The sequence below is a fragment of the Liolophura sinensis genome, chromosome 12, assembly GCF_032854445.1.
Source record: "Liolophura sinensis isolate JHLJ2023 chromosome 12, CUHK_Ljap_v2, whole genome shotgun sequence".
Taxonomy (NCBI): Eukaryota; Metazoa; Mollusca; class Polyplacophora; order Chitonida; family Chitonidae; genus Liolophura; species Liolophura sinensis.
Window position 1 is genome coordinate 8468507 of NC_088306.1, and position 16417 is coordinate 8484923.

Genomic DNA, 16417 nt, shown 5'->3' on the forward strand with positions numbered 1-16417 from the left:
CCTAACACGCTGGTCACAGAGTTGGTCAACCTAGCATACTGGTCGAGGGATTGATAAATCTTACACACTGGTCATGGGATTTACAAGTTTAAAAACAGGATTGGCAAATTTGACACACTGGTTACAGAATTGACAAACCTGACACAATGGTCACAGGGTTGGTCAACCTAGCATACTGGTCAAGGGTTTGATAAATCTTACACACTGGTCATGGGATTTACAAGTTTAAAAACAGGATTGGCAAATTTGACACACTGGTTACAGAATTGGCAAACCTGACACACTGGTCACGGCCCTGGCAAACCTAACACACTGGTCACAGAGTTGGCCAACCTAGCATACTGGTCATGGGATTTGTAAACCTTACACACTGGTCATGGGATTTACAAGTTTAAAAACAGGGTTTGCAAACTTGACACACTGGTTACAGAATTGACAAACCTGACACAATGGTCACAGGGTTGGTCAACCTAGCATACTGGTCAAGGGATTGATAAATCTTACACACTAGTCATGAGATTTACAAGTTTAAAAACAGGATTGGCAAACCTGACACACTGGTTACAGAATTGACAAACCTGACACAATGGTCACAGGGTTGGTCAACCTAGCATACTGGTCAAGGGATTGATAAATCTTACACACTGGTCATGGGATTTACAAGTTTGAAAACAGGATTGGCAAACCGGACACACTGGTCACGGGACTGACAAACCTGACACACCGGTCACAGCATTGGCAAACCTGACACACGGGCCACAGCATCGGCAAACCTGACACACTGGTCAGGGGAATGGCAAACCTGATATACGGGTCACGGGACTGTGTAACCTGACACACTGGTCACAGCACTGGCAAACCTGACACACTGGTCGCGGGATTTGCAAGCTTAATATACTAGTAACAGGATTGACCAATCTGACATACTGGTCACAGAACTGGCAAACCTGACACACTGGTCACCGGATTGGCAAACTTGACACACAGGTCACGGGATTGGCAAACCTGACACGCTGGTCACCGGATTGGCAAACTTGACACACAGGTCACGGGACTGGCAAACCTGACACGCTGGTCACAGGGAATTGGAAAAACCTTAAACACTGGTAATTGGATGGGTAAACCTGACACATTCTTCATTACACTGGCAAACGTGACACACTGGTCACGGGATTGGCAAACCTGACACGCTGGTCAATGGACTGGTAAACCTAACACACTGGTCACAAAGCTGTCAAACCTAATAAGCTGGTCAAGGCATTGTCAAACGTGACACGCTTATCATAGAATTGGCAAACCTGACACACTGCAGAGTTTCATGGGTGACCGCAACTGCAGTGTCCGGTGTAAGCCACCTGGGGAAAAACGCATGTGTACCACCTTAAGGCAGTAATGTAATAATAGACTTGCAGCATAAAAAGGCAGTGTGATAATAGGCAAAATGGTCACCTCTAATCGGTGAAGTATGGCCTGTCGCCAATATACCTCTGTTACAGTTTTATATAAACTGTTTTTATATGTTATTAAATGGCCCAACGCCATGGCTGGCAATGGTTTTAGCAAAATTAAGTAAAATGGACTGATGTTAGTTGCAGTTCGTTAGATGTAACTTCTCTAGAATATAATTTTGACCATGTGCGTAGCCATGCTGGCGCTGTTGACATTTATCTAATTATTTGATTGGTGTTTACGCCGTACTGAAGAATATTTTACTTATACCACGGCGGCCAACATTATGGTGGGAGGAAAACGGGCAAAGCTCGAGGGAGGCCTACGATCATCCTCAAGTTCCTGGAAGACCTTCCCACGTACGATGGAAGAGGAAGCCTGCACGAACTAGAACTCACAGTCACAGCCATGATGTGAAGTGCCTGGATCATAAGGTTGCGCTGGCTCGCTAACACCTCGGCCCTTGCGCTGTTAACAGCTTATTGTCATCATGAGCTCTAGACCTGAGAGGCGGGGCGCTGAACCAGTTGATTATGTATAAGTTACGCCTCCCCCGTTTTCTAACCTATCTGTCAGCCTTGTTAAAAATACCTCATCCAGGTCTGTCAATACATTTCGTATATATGTATGTATGCTTGGAACCTCTAACAACTGAGCGCCAAACGAGCGTGCAATAATTATGATTTGTATATGACCAGCATGAGTTTGATCAGCATGAGGTCTCAGGCGGACACTCTAACCTGTAGGTCACAAAAGCGCTCCAAACATCTCGTAACACAGCGATTTAATCGGCGATGTAATCAAAATGAAACGTTGCTGATGGGGAAAACTGTGACCCCAGTACTGCCGATGAGCAGTTTTGCCTAACGTCAAACCGACTCCAAGACATGAACGAATAAAGTACATAGGGATGGCATCCTGATAAACGAGCGACAAGGACATCAACACAGTGATAGACTTCAGAAGTATAGCAAACATCGGTATATTGCTACCAAGGTATGTAATAGATTGGTTTCTTTAGTAGATTAAAAACCGGTACCGAAAAAATAGATTAATGGGGAATTTTTGTGATGCATATGTTAAGCCGACTACCGTCCATCTGCCGATAATCCATGTGTCCAAATGGTTAAAATATATCTTTTTTGCCCGGATAATACTATAATAAGTCACACACTATATACTATTTTTTTTTTAAAGTTCATATTTTTAGCCTTTTTTAAAGATTTGTTTTTCTCATGTGGACATTAAAACTATTTAACAGGCTGGAGAATGTGTATGACTTACCAGGAAAACTACAGCAATGCAACGGATCGATGACTGATTTGTTTATTTGACTGGTGCTTTATTTGTTTTGTTGTTTTTTTCACTAAACTGCGCTAACAGGCGACATTGACACAGAAGTTAATGAAAGTGCAGTAACCCTTGTGGCGTCTTTAACAGATCTAGCTGAATGTTACAAGAAACCGAGGAAGGAAGAGGCTGGTTAGGGTGTCAGGTCGGCTCAAAGACGCAGGAGCCTCTCACCAATGCGGTCGCTGTAGGTTCAGCAACCTGCTGATGATCGTGGGTTTCCCTGGGCTCTGCCCAGTTGACCTTCTCACCTCCCACTTAAGAATAATGCTGGTTGCCGACAATGTACATACAAATTAAATTAGGGTGACCATGTACCTACATATTAACTAAAATCACTTTCGGGTTTTCTTTGTTGATATTAATGTTTACTGTATACCTAACTTACATCGCGTATTTTAGATATACAGCGGAGTCACCGGTCTAAACATTACCAGCTCTCAATTTACAATATGTATTCACACACCGTTATCAAGAATGTATCACCTGAGTCGGATGCTCAGAATATTGCAAGGAGGAAACCGGACCAATGCCATAGGGAAACCATTGCAATTGACAGGTACCTGATCAACCAAACAAATATATGGAAAAAAAACTAATAATTAGCTGTGAATCCTAAACATCAGATGGTGTCAAAGTCTAAGATTCGTATTTTCACAAGGCTTAAATGTATGTCTGTATGGCATGAATAAAGAAAATGTTAGTTCTGTTCATTGCGCTTATCGATTTTCCTCAGACACTCTGCGGTATGACCCGCTTAATACTAACACTGTACATGTATACGTAAAAAAATGTGCACTTATCCCGATTGATTTATATTTCTCCGGAGGACAGACTTCCTATTATTGTAAAATTGTCTATTTCTTTTCCACCTTTTCAAAAATTCTACACCTAAATTTAAACACCTAAATCTTAGGTGAGTCCCTGGTGCCAAAGAGGGAAGCATTTTTCGTGTTCTCCTCATAAAATATTACGCCATGTTCTTCTCAAAAATCCTTATTTAAACAAAAACGTCATTCATTAGGGCAGAAGATAACTCTCAGCCGCTGCCTATCATCCCTATATTCTCCGTCTAAATGCCCTTTGTTTTAAAATTGCGTATGGGACCTCCGCGGCTCAGCTGGTTAGCGCGCTAGCTCAGCGTAATGACCCTGAAGCCTGGGAAGGTCTGTCAGCCATCTATGGATGGTTGTGGATTTTCCGCGGGTTCTGCCCGGTTTCCTTCCATTAAAATGCCGTCGTGTAAGTGAAATATTCTTGAGTTCGACGTAAACCACCAATCAAATAAATAAATAAATGAAAGTGCGTGTATGAGATTGATGTAGTGTTACTTTCTTTTATGGTTTGATTGAGCTATTTATTGACCCCGTCATGCATGAAATTGAGGGACAATGTATGTGTGGAACCAGGGGACCATGTGTCAAACCACTGGAATATGTGCCAAACCATGGAATTATGTGTCAAACCATGGGATCATGTGTCATACCATGGAATCATCTGTCAAACCGTGGAATCACGTGTCAAACCATGGGATCACGTGTCATACCATGGAATTATGTGTCAACCCATGAAATCATGTGGCAAACCATGGGATCACGTGTCACGCCATGAAATCATGTGTCAAACCATGGGATCACGTGTCACACCATGGAATCATGTGTCAAACCACTGGAATATGTGCCAACCATGGAATTATGTGTCAAACCATGGAAGCATGTGTCAAACCATGGTATCACGTGTCATAATATGGAATTATGTGTCAAACCATGGAATCATGTGTCAAACCATGGGATCACGTGTCACACCATGGAATTATGTGTCACACCATGGAAACATGTGTTCAAACCATCGGATCACGTGTCACACCATGGAAACATGTGTTCAACCATGGGATCACGTGTCACACCATGGAATTATGTGTCACACCATGGAAACATGTGTTCAAACCATCGGATCACGTGTCACACCATGGAAACATGTGTTCAACCATCGGATCACGTGTCACACCATGGAAACATGTGTTCATCCATGGGATCACGTGTCACACCATGGAATTATGTGTCACACCATGGAAACATGTGTTCAAACCATAAGAACATGGGTGAAACCATGTGATCAAGCTTGAAACTAGAAGATTATGCGTACTGTTCAAAAGAAGATATTCCAGTCGGTGTTTATATTTGTCAAAATGCGTTTTTATAAATAAGAGTAAGGAGGGAATAACGCTGTTCTGTTAACGTTGTGTCATGAAGATTTTAGCATGAAATTCACTTCAATCGAGGTTGGGGTGTAAACTTGTATTCAAACTTTCCAGGTTCCATTCATCGGAATGATTAAATGACGTTTAAAATGTGTGCACTTATCGTGCTCATTGTTAATGATCAATACCTAATTAAATTTACTGAGCCATGTCCCATTTAATATATAAAAAAACTCCACCTTGTATTCAGGTATTCCGTTGTGGTGCAGTGACATACTCGAGCGATTCCCACTTACACTACAGCCTTTTAATTGACGGAAACACAAATGCATGGAGGAATCCACCGACAGTTGGTAAGTTACTAACGAAGGAATTCAAGGAATTCGATTTCCAAATTTAATGGGAAGCTTATCTCAAGGAGAACTAGAAAAGTTTTATCAAAATTAAAGAATATTTGCAGCAGTATGCACACGGTTACAGATGCCAAGGGAGAATTAAACAAATCAGTCTGTTTGCAAAATTTGTGCATGTGTGGTGTCGATACTCAGACTTGAATTGAATACAAAATTGAACGATTGACAGCGGAGAGTTAATCTCGCTCACTTGATAGTTTGCCAGGCTTGCCTAGGGAGGGAGATAACTTTTATTAGTTTCAACACATGATGGACATGGGGGCCTCCGTGGCTCAGTCGGTTAGCGCGCTAGCGCAGCGTAATGACCCAGAAGCCTCTCACCAATGCGGTCACTGTGAGTTCAAGACCAGCTCATGCTGCCTTCCTCTCCGGCTGTACGTGGGAAGGTCTGCCAGCAACCTGCGGATGGTCGTGGGTTTCCCCCGGGCTGTGCCCGGTTTCCACCCACCATAATGCTGGCCGCCGTCGTATAAGTGAAATATTCTTGAGTACGGCGTAAAACACCAATCAAAAAAAAAAAAAATGATGGACATGTACCTCTGCAGCTCGCACAGTCAGCTTGACACAACTATCAGATAACATTTCAGCCTGTATTCCAACATCACTAAAAAACGCAGTGTGACAGCGTTATTCACGGAGTCCATAATAAGAGCAATGAAAAATTCGTCCATGTGTCGGCCAAAGTGCACAAAATGAAAAGGAAATCTGCACTTATATGCGATTCACACAAATACAAGATTTTCCTAATGTATATAGCTCTTGCATTGTCGAATAGGACTTCAGTATTGAATGTGTGAAGCATTGGTTTTGACGTTAATGCTGATGCAAATAGATATGCGAAGTTTACAGCATAAAGTACAGCGATGTAGGCTATATCCAGTCACTTCCTCTCAGTTTTGAGCAGTTCGTTAATATTTTTTGTTCTGTTTCCGTGTCACGTAGTACTTATGTTTTATTTTTGAGTGTACCTGTTAAAAAAGCTTTTCTTGCAGAATTGGTTTCAATTCATTTCATCCACATATACTGAATACATTATACTGAACAACGCATCTCTGTAAAACTCTTAATTATCGTATTTATGACCTTTCCCATGCTTAGCATTGTTTAAAACGTAGTAGAACTGAATATATATTCCAGTTTAGTACAACCATGTGCATATGTAGCGACTGGGTACAAATTGCGGGAATTACTGACAAAATTCATTTTGTGCAGATGTGCACACTCCTGTCCGGTTAGGAGACGAACGCTACCCCGGGCACTAAACCGTGCGAATACCAACTATCTGCACTTGTATAACAGGCGAAGGAACTAACGCCGTACGCTGTACTACTAACTAAACCCAAACGTTTTCATTTATTATTGGATATGCAAAAACTTGATCATTAAATTTTCGCGAAAAAAATGATTTATTTTCTGACTTCTTATGCTGTAGCTTGGACAGTCAAACACTGATTGTCGAACAATATGTCAGCACTAACTTACAGGAGGCATCCCTGGCCGAGGAGGTTTGCACGGCGGAATGACCCAGGAGCCTCCCACCAATGCGGTCGCTGTGTGTTCAAGTCTAACTCACGCTGACTTTCTCTTCCAGCAACCTGCGGATGGTTGTGGGTTTCCCCCGGGATCTGATCGGTGTAAAACACCAACCAAATAAATAAATAAATAAATCTTAAACTGACAGAAGTACTTTTAGCGCTCTTCCTGATTGCTTAGAGATAATTTGGGAGATATAGCCGTCAATCGGTCAATTGTGTCAGACAGTATCGGGAGAGCTAATGCACGGACACTAGTGCATGATAAAAGGACAGTAGTGGCAGGCAGTCTAAAACGGGGAGTAAAAACTTAAATTAACATTGAGAAATTAACAAATATCACGGCCTTATTTATAATTTGGACAATTCTATTATTATTTCATTTATTAATAGGTAAATTCATGAATCAACTAAAAGTTTATGTCTAAGTATCCCCGTATATGCTTTTTTAAACGGATTAACAAACACAGTGCTTGCCTATCCCCAGTTCATGTGTTACGCACGTACGGTAGAAACAAAGCTCAAACATGTATACTACATGACTTTTGAGGGTTATACTATCTAAACAGTTTGTTTACCTCTTTAAAGACTTAATACCTGGTTTAACTTTAAGCCATGTCGTCAATTTTGTACTTAGCCCCCCCCCCCCTCCCCACCCCCCAAAAAATGGCGTAACAGTATATTAAATACAAAGTAAACCCACTGCGTTGGCTGATTTTGGCTAAAATTTTATATATAAGATATGAGTTCATACCAGTAATAGCTAATACACATTCGAACAACTGAGTATTAGCTAATACACATGTCAACAACTGGGCTCAGGTAGTTCCGTGTCCCTATTAGTGAGGAGAGGTGTGTAGCTCGGTGAGTAAGGTACGTAACCACTCACCACGAGGGACACATGTGGCGAGTTCTATCCCGGTCCGAGACACAGAATTTATAGATTCCCCACATTTCATTGTTAGTTGGACAACGCTAGTATGTAGGCCACTTGTGTAATCTAACGTTTGTAGATGACCAATATGGCATGCAAATCTATACGTCACACTTGGGAATGTTCTTCAGAATCTTGCCAAAATTAGTGGTCTACCACGAGCACTCCGATTTTCATCTACCAGCAAAACTGTGTGTTTTATGCATTTGCAATCAAGGATCTGTATGGAAATGACATCGTTCACAATTTAAACGCAGTAATGACTTCCGACAAGAAAAGACGTTATACTGAGTCTGTCCCAAACATTTAAACTAAGGTGGCCACAATAGAAACTACCCTTATAAAATGTATAGAACCTTCCATATGTAAACCGCCCCAAATGTGTATAACTTTCCATGTGTAAACAGCCCAAAATGTATAGAAACTTTCATATGTAAACAACCTCAATGTATAAAGCCTTTCATATATAAGTCATATTATATATGTGATAAAATATTATACATGTATATTACATCACAGACATGTAGACCACCCCAAATGCATAGAACCTTTCATATGTAAACAATGTCAAATGTAGAGAACCTTCCGTAAGTAAACAACCTCAAATGTATAAAGCCTTCCACATATGTCACTCCAAATATACATTATATTTCCCACATGTAAACAACCCCAAATGCATATAACCTTTCATCTGTAAACAATCTGAAATGTGGAGATCTTCCGTATGTAAATAACCTCAAATGTATAGAACCTTCCGTATGTAAACAACTTAATATATAGTATATCAACCGCATGTAAACAAACCCAAATGTACAGAACTTTCCGTATGTAAACAACCTTAATGTATAGTATACCATCCACATGAAAACAACCTCAAGTGTACAGAACCTTCCATGGACTGCCATATGTAAACAACCGTAATATATAGTATATCAACCGCATGTAAACAACCTCAAATGTATAGAACACGCGGGTCGATCGGATCCGTGAGTCAAATACGCGATATAATAATCAAATGTATCTGACAAATTGTCTTCATGGTGACCTACCCTAAATAAAGTCTGACCACAGTATATCCTCACTCACCAGGTACCAAAATTTTCCATTGCATCTTTTAAGATGCCTTTTATTGCATTTGGTTGATCATAATGGAATTGAACATACTACTATTAAATTCATAAAGTACAAAGACAAGCCTCACGCGCCCTCCACTGTGGATTTATCTGGCTATACATTAAATGCAAGTACCCGTTTCTTCAACCATTAACGTATCTTATGGAAATGGGGGATCTGATCATTCCACTTGGGACGAAGAAAAATAGAAACCATCCTTAATATCTGATAATGTTTGATGTTTGAAATGGTTATATCACACCGCACTCTATATATAAATTCTTTACATGTTTTGGAAATCTTCACGTGATGCTTGTCGATAAATATAACAATGTAAAGTAACTGACAAACTGTCTAAACACTGAAGATTACACATTATGTCCAGTGAAATTATAATATGACTGTGAAATACTGGCACTTCGGGAAGGACTCTTCCGTGCTTCAGCACAACTCAACAAGCTAGTCAAGTAGCCGCCATATCCGCTACACAAAATAGAACGGCTTTGACTGTCTAACCTGAAATATTTGCGGCTCTTCCATGTCATAACCAAATATTTCAAAATCAGGTCGGAACAGTTTTTGGTATTTCTGCAAAACGTCCTTTGGGACACTTTGCATGGCTTCTACAAGTGCCTCTTTTCGGTTGTTTACCCGATCCGGATTTTTGCTCGAACGATGGTAGGCGTCCATCATGGCTTTCTTGAAATCCTCTCTTGTGACATTTGATTGGTTTATGAAACGTCTGGGCATACTTTCCTCTTTGCTGAGGATACCTCGAATCATTGCCTTCTTCCACACATACTCCAGAGCTTTACCAAAGGGTAGGCATTTCTCCATTCCTTTCTTCTCCGCGAACGTGCTGTCCACAATATCCGTGATAGAATCAAGGTCGTTCCTTTCATTGTCCAGCTGAATCGAAGCCGGAAATCCTTTCTTCTTGAAAATGTACGTAGCGTCTTCGTTAAACGTTTCCATCTTACCGATGATGTCGAACTGCACCTCACACGGACGACACATTTCGTACATGGGGGTAAAGTGCCCATTTCTCCAAGTGTTTTTTGCTATCTTTTCCGCCAAGAAAACGACAAATTGTGTAAAGGTAATATCAAGAGCACAGTCTGAGACAACCTTTGTCTTGTTACCACGAATCCCGAAGTTCTTTATCTCGTTCCGCAATCCCCTGTAAGCGGGCCTAGGTGTAAAGACTTTGTCAATGTATCCAGAAACTAATCTCGAATAAGGCTCACGTACGAACATAAACTTAGTTGAAGTCGATAAAACCTGGTGGATTTCATCAAAGCCTTTTCTCTGGAAGGTTTCCAGAAGGTCGTCGTGCGCTGAGCGCGCTGGGATGTCGAACACGTCATTTTTCTGTCGTTTACCGGAAGCTATTTGTAGTACCCTTTTCCAGAATGTGCTGGCGACTTTTGGAATGTCGCAATAGACGATTCCGTTCTTTCTGTCAATAGAAAAGTTGTCAGTGTCCGGTGGCTTTAATTTACGCCCGCTGTATCTATTTTCACGACAGGCTTGTATCATTTTCTCCCGACGTTCATCGTATAGTGTTGATCTTTCTACCTCGGTCTTTTCATTCTGTAAATGTAAGCGAAAATAAAATCTGTATATGAAACAAAATAATAATAATAATAATAATAATAACAACAACAACAACAACAATAATAACAACAACAATAATAATAATAATAATATTTTGTATATGAAACAAAACAATAATAATAACATTGCCCAGTAGCCTTCCACCAATGTGGTCGCTGTGAGTTCAAGCCCAGCTCATGTTGGCTTCCTCTCTGGCCGTACGTTGGGAGGTCTTCCAGCAACCTGCCAATAGTCGTGGGTTTTCCCAGGGTTGTGCCCGGTTGCCTCCCACCATAATGTTGCCCGCCTTCGAATAAGTGAAATGTTCTTGAGTACGGCGTAAAACACCAATCAAATAAATAAATAAATAAAAACACTATTTAAAAACGACTGTGTACGAGTAGTACATAATATTTGGCGAAAATATGTATCCCTATAAATTGTGTACCTGCAGTACACATTTTGTGTAAATTTTAATGTTAATATATTTTAATGATACACACACTATGGATGTGCAGATGTGTAGAACATGCGTAGAAGCTAAGTAATTTTGTAAAGTGTAAACTTTTGAACACTTTATAGAGTGTTACTCAATCAATGTATATCAAACAAATATAAACGTTTTTCCTTTCTCCACCAGTTCTAACAGAATACAGAGTACACTATTGAATTAGAGCTACTTAGACTTGAGATACTGCAATCCAAGCATGTACTTACTTCATTTTCTCTTTTCACAGGAAGTTTTTCGGATTTTTTAGTATACTTTTCCACTACCGTCTCTAACACTTTTATCTCTAAAACAAAACAAAACAGAAGTTAAGTTAAAATAACACTTATAAACATGACAAGATGTTTTAGTCTCTTTACATTGGTTTTCCACTTCGAGTTCAGCGCCGTACTGAAAATAATTCCGGTCTGCCTTCACCCTGCGGATGGTCGTGGGTTTCCCCCGGGTTATGCACGGTTCCCTTCCACCACAATGCTGGCCGCCGTCTTATAAGTGAAATATTCTAGAGTACTGCGTAAAACACCAATAAAATAAATAAATAAATGAAAAGATTTTCACGAGGATCAGTTTTATACAGCTGGTTAATACGGGCGATGTGCGCATTAGACCTACTGCTGATCATAGTGCGAATTAATGATGAAGGTTTAAAATCACATCGGCAGTATTTCATCCATATCGTGGCGATGATCATAATGTCAGCCTTTTTTGGATAGTCGAAGCCTCGTGTTTAATTTCGTAACTCGCAAATCACGTACTAATGAAACTTGTTACCTTATGGAATATATAAGCAATAGATTTTCATTAGCAAAATTTCGAATTCAATACCTCTCGAACAACAAGGCAAAGGTGGATTTTTACCGATAGGAGATTATTTGGGTCGAGTATTTACAAACCTTAAAAAGACGAGCGAGTTATTTGTTAAAAACAATTATACGGCTAGGTTTCTTACGTTTTTTTTGATATAAAAAAACAGCCGTGAAAAGTACCCCTAAAGTTTATCTGGTGATTTTGATGAACATTGTTAAACTGACATTTAAAACTGTCCTTTTTTTTTAAACAGGGATGAAGTCCAGTCCAGAATTCTACACTCTTAAAACTAATGACGTTCAATTAACACCGTAAAGATCACGAGCAGTGACTGCACTTATAACAGTCATTGGACCACTTTTATAAAGTATTAATGTTTTAGCTCTATTCAGAGTGTTCACAATCCAACTCCATTAAAAGCTGGTCAAAACAACGCCTGAAACCGACACTTGAAACAGACTTTTATTTATTTATTTATTTATTTATTTATTTATTTATTTATTTATTTGAGTGGTGTTTTACGCCGTACTCTAGAATACTTCACTTTTCCGACCGCATCTGGCATTCACGACTATCAGCAGACTGCGAAACAGAGTTTTTAAAAAAAATAACACTTTCAGTGGAGTTGGAATATAACTGCCGGCTACGCCCTGCAGACGTATTAAACCGGCAAAGACTGTGCCCTGCAGACGTCTTATAACCGCCGCCTGCGCACAGCTGACTTGTTATAACTGCAATCAACTGTGCTCAGCACACGTCTTTTAGCCCCCCACCATTATGCCCAGCAGAACCATTAGTTATCACCAACGACGGCCTAAAAGATGGCCTGAGGCCAGTGATGACCTGGATACACATTAAAGAGTGTAACTTTTTACCATATCCGCGTTTTGTAGCTACGATGTTCTTCACAGCAGTGATCTTCGTACCAGTACCGCGTACCCTAAGAATAAACCAGCACCAAACCCTCCAATCGGCACTATAAACAAACACTGAATACACCAAAAATATTCCTTTAGAAGTGCAATTCTCACATTTCTGTTATATTTCTATAACTAGAAGTATGCTTTGTCGAAAACTGGGTTTGTCGACCGATTGATAGCTTTATAGGATTTACACGAATCACATTAAAAACATGGTCTAAAATACCTCACCTATGACCAGAAGAAGACTTCACTGCAACTGACACATGATCTCAGATGTTAACTGTTCTATGTCTGGAAAGACAGGACCCCATACCAAGTCATGGCCGTAAGTGGCATTCGTCGAATGATAATAACGTTGGTTTGTTGAGAGAAATGAAATTCAGAATCATTTATTTATTCGGAGGGAGGATATTTATTTTGCTCATTTCTCTTTTCTGCACATGGCGGTTGTATTTGTATGTTTTCTTTTTATGAAATACAGAAAAAAAGAATACGGGGACTGTGTAAATACCAGACGGGCTGTGTACCACGTTCACCAACGTCAGTGCGTGAGAAAGTTGCACTTCGTCATTGTCAGGGTACATTTCCTTTTCAAACGGGCTTAAACAGCTTTCAATGAGAATAACATTTTAAAAAAAAATAAAAATTCGAGGCAATTTAGTGCGAGGTGTAGCCGACCGCCTCATAACTCACCCCGTCATACTCATGACCATACGTGTCATTTGTGAGTTATGTGATGGCTCCTCTGATTTGGACGAAAGTTGTCGATAACGTCCCATATTTCTTATGTCTGGGATTTGTGTGTGGTCGTACAATCCTATATTTGTAATTTTCAACTCTCTCTGTTAACATATACTCATAACCATAAGGTTTAACCCAAGTTCGATAAAGGATATTTTACATCATCATTTTTGTTCGGTAGATCTTCAGCATGTCTGATTATAATGAGGCTAAAAAGGCACATGCAACGGACATTCACAAGGATCCGACTGACATATCTGATAGCAAAACACGTGTAGGAGTAAATCCACTAAACAGCAAAAAATATAACATCAAGTTTTTTTACATGCGACTCAGTTTTATTTGTCAGTGACATCTAATTGCACTGGAGAAGGACTTAAAATATAGACGTCGAGTCTCACAGTCTTATCCCAGCAGTCAACCGTACTGGACGTTTCACATTCCAATTGCGACATTATTTGTCTAGGGCTTCGCAACGAGCCTGTGCATTAAGAAGAAATCCAATTTATAAAACACATACAGTGCTGACGGGAAAATTAATCTTAAATCGAAGGATTTTCTGTCCTTCATGTTTTCTTGCTCAGTAAAATCCTTAAAAATGTCTCATTGAATTGTGCATGTCCATGCCGTTTGCTTATTTTTATAACGACCACATATTATTATCATCGTATGTCATGAGATTCAAAATGGATATAGTTGCTAAGCCTATACAATATTCATAAGGATCTTAAGAGTAATAAACCCTTGTGAGCGTCTACATACAATGACTCAACCAATTAGTTGATATCAAGGGAATATGTACCATCAGGGTCATTATTTTAGTGTATTATATTTTAGTAATGTGTTACAAACTGAACATTTTTTACGTGTCGAATGTAGGCCTATTTCCGAAAGTTTGCAATATGCTAAAAGGATTAATTAATAAGAATAAGTTAACAGGACCTAGTCAGTATCTGTCAACTGTTTGTCGCCTTACATAGACAGTGTACAAAAGCGAGAAGTAATTCCATCGACCTCCGCTTTTATTACTAATTTCAGTCGATAAGGTACTGGTGTCCAGATTTGGCTTTCTGTTCACAGTAATCCTGTGTGTAAGAGTGTGTAAAAATTTTAAAAAGACCAAACCAATCAGAGATACGATATCCAAGATGAAATAGATGTTTCCGCACTCGGAAAAGCGTGGATTAACGGTATTAAACGAAAGGATTTTGTATCAAACAGGGTCTAATCCAACACTAATTTCTAATCGAGGGATAGAGGACTAGTGTCGTGCCAGGAGGTAGAAGACATTCAAATACTGGGTACAATGTACTAAGCGCGCCTATTTCCGTACATGCATAATTATGTAACATAGATTTTTATTTGCATTTTTTTCAATAATTTAATATGTATGTGTACATTTCTGTACGCATGTGCAAATAAAAATTTATGTTAAATATGGGCAAAACAATTCGACATGTGTACAAAATAATGACACACGTGAAATTAACCATAATACTTCACACATGTGGAAGCCTATGGTAAAAAAAAATATAAAAAAACAACTGTGCACATGTGTATGTGTGTTTGGACATAAGTCTACATATGTGTATATAAGAACTTTAAATACATGTGCAATAACGCTTATTTTACATATGTAAAACAAAATTAAACATATGTACAATTCTTTTCAAAGACTTGTAATTACAGAATAAATATCAAACCGGCTTGCCGAATATTTTAAATTTTCTTCAATATTAGTAATTAAGTCAAGTATCGGCACTTATATATAAATGAGGGCTCTAATTTTTTAATAGCACATACATTATTATTTCAGTGTTGGAATTTTTCTTGCAGTCAGTAAATAGTTTGTTGCAAAATTGCTATGTAATCCGTATTTAGGCGTAAAAAATGTATACGTACCCACAGCAGCCCAGTTTTCGTTAAGATGCCATTTGACAAAAATGGCCAAGTAAGTAAGACCCACCACAATGCAGATTGCCGCCTGTCTCCACAGTCGAAAGGACGCCATTATAGTCCGTGGCTTCATCCACGGTACAAACCACATGTGCCTCCGACCATCCTGGTAAATTACGATAAAGAAGCTTGCCCTTATGAGTTTGATGAAGCCACAGTATCCAGGTCTATACCTCCATGATGGTGTTAGGCATATCCATCATCCAAACGCCGTGAGCAACGCCCAAACACGGTAGTTATTGTGCTGCTATGACTGACACTCTTGTTCCTCTCGTAGCCGATAGGTGTCGCTTTAGAAAATACGATTAAAGTTTAAACGCTGTGCAAAGTGCACAAGGATATTTGCTTTGCAGCGAAGCAAGACGTTTAGTATACGCACTGCACTATACCTATAATACGGGGCTAGACACATACAAAGAACAAAGGCCTATAACATTTGCCAGGTTTACAGTTAGCAAGTAATAGCTTTAAATACCCTGCATAAATATGTGTGCTAGGAGCCTGAATAGGTTTTGAGGGAAGAGCGATTCTTACAGTAAACCAGAGCGATATGTCCCCTTAGGCCCCGGAAGTTCCACAGATACACTGACACATTCTGGCCAATTTTTCAGCCAGTGCAGCGAATAACTAGAAAAGTCTTGTATAACTATAGTTGATCATACAATAATCAGGGTACAGAAAAGACTTCTATAAGTCGATTCAACCTTGACTGTATGGAGCAGATTTATTTAAAATTGGCTGCTCTATGTTATATACTCAAAACGTGCTACTCTTTAAATATAATTAAAGATGTACAGCAAAAGAGAGTAAAACCAGAGCAGCGACGACAGTGTGATAGTTGGCAAATGGTCACACGTAACCGGTGAAATGCGGCTCCTTTGAGATTTACCTCATA

General features: G+C 39.6%; 1 protein-coding gene across 1 annotated transcript; it reads right to left on the reverse strand.

The window, feature by feature from the left end:
* Nucleotides 1-7654: 7654 nt before the first annotated feature.
* LOC135479494 (carbohydrate sulfotransferase 11-like) lies at nt 7655-13191 on the reverse strand. The gene is made up of 3 exons (XM_064759355.1): nt 13054-13191; nt 11305-11381; nt 7655-10584 (listed from the first exon to the last, which is right to left on the reverse strand). The coding sequence occupies exon 3, from the start codon at nt 10528-10530 to the stop codon at nt 9475-9477; it is 1056 nt and encodes a 351-aa protein (XP_064615425.1). The 5' UTR covers nt 10531-10584; nt 11305-11381; nt 13054-13191; the 3' UTR covers nt 7655-9474.
* Nucleotides 13192-16417: the final 3226 nt, after the last annotated feature.

Excerpts from the sequence above, each read along its gene's own strand:
- LOC135479494 (XM_064759355.1), bottom strand. The coding sequence starts at position 10,530 with ATGATACAAGCCTGTCGTGAAAATAGATACAGCGGGCGTAAATTAAAG.